General features: G+C 48.2%; 1 protein-coding gene across 1 annotated transcript in view; it reads right to left on the bottom strand.

Moving 5' to 3' along the window:
- Nucleotides 1–1,260, bottom strand: part of EMH_0046140 (mitochondrial NADPH:adrenodoxin oxidoreductase, putative) — a gene marked incomplete at both ends in the record, with an annotated part of 2,854 nt that extends 1,594 nt beyond the window's left edge. The window contains one exon of the mRNA XM_013496135.1: nt 514–1,260. Within this exon, the coding sequence (XP_013351589.1) occupies nt 514–1,260 (747 nt within the window). The remainder of the gene's footprint in view (nt 1–513) is intronic.

Raw genomic sequence — 1,260 nt, 5'->3', positions numbered from 1 at the left:
CACAAACAAATAAACGAACAAACAAATAAAGCGCAGCAACAGAAACAACGCATGCATCTGCATGCATGCATGCATGCATGCATCTGCATGCATGCATGCATGCAAGTGCATGCAGCCCCAAAAGAAGAGATGCAGCAGACAAACCAGTTTAACATTTCCCCTGAAGAAGACGCCTGGAGACTGAGCCACCTGCGGGTCGCAGTGTACAGACAGCAGAGAAAAAGAAGAAATATAAATAAATATAAATAAATATAGAATAAATATAAATAAATATAAAATAAATATAAATAAATATAAAATAAATACAATATAAACAAATAAAATATAATATCTAGATAGATATAACAATACTTTTATGTTGTATTTCTATATAAATAAACATAAAATAACATCTAGTAGATATATATAACAATACATTTCCATTGTATTTGTATATAAACAGAAATAATATAAATAGTTATTCAGCTGTACATACACCTGAATTGAGGTGTACAGACACCGCAAGCAGCCTACCGCCTCCAGCTCCCTCCCCACTATCTTTATTTCGGGTTTGTCTGCGGCTACGCCGTAACGAACTAAACCTAGAGGGGTGGGCAGAGCATCAATAAGAACAATTTCCAGCTGCATGGCCTCCTGCTGCTTCTGCTGCTGCTGCTGCTGCTGTTGCTGCTGCTGCTGCTTCTGGCTCTCTACGAGGCGCAGCAGCATCTTCGCGCAGTACAGACCGCTGGGGCCCGCTCCCACTATACATACGGAGAAAGGCTTCTGTCGCTTGGCATGCAGCAGCTGTTGCTGCTGCTGCTCTTGCTGCTGCTGCTCCTGCTGCTGATGCTGTTCTACCCGCGGAGTATGCTGCTGCTGCTGCTGCGGGCTGTCTTCAGGCCGCTGTTGCTGACACACTGTGTGCAGCTCCCTGATCCTTAACCCTCTGCATGCCTTCGAGCCCCCCACCGCACTGCAGCGATGAGAGGAAACCCATCCTTTTTGAATTCGTTGAAGGGCCGCTGCTGCTGCAGCTGCTGCTGGGGCATCCCGTGCTGCTGCATTTGCTGCTGCTGCTGCTGCTCGGGCATCCTGTGATGCTGCAGTTGCTGCTGCATTTTCTGCTGCTGCTGTTGCTCGTGCTAGTTGCCTTTGCTGGAAAAGATGCAGCAGCAGCCCAGCAGCAGGGATGCCGGGGGCCCTCCCCGCGGTGGGTAGCGGGGCCCTGAGAGCTGTACGCCTCAAAGCCCGCGTGAGTGCTGGCGATACACCGGACAT

This window comes from Eimeria mitis, genomic scaffold, assembly GCF_000499745.2.
Source record: "Eimeria mitis Houghton genomic scaffold, Emh_scaff1936, whole genome shotgun sequence".
Taxonomy (NCBI): domain Eukaryota; phylum Apicomplexa; class Conoidasida; order Eucoccidiorida; family Eimeriidae; genus Eimeria; species Eimeria mitis.
The sequence above is the reverse complement of the archived record's forward strand: the minus strand, read 5'-3'. Positions and strand labels throughout refer to the sequence as shown.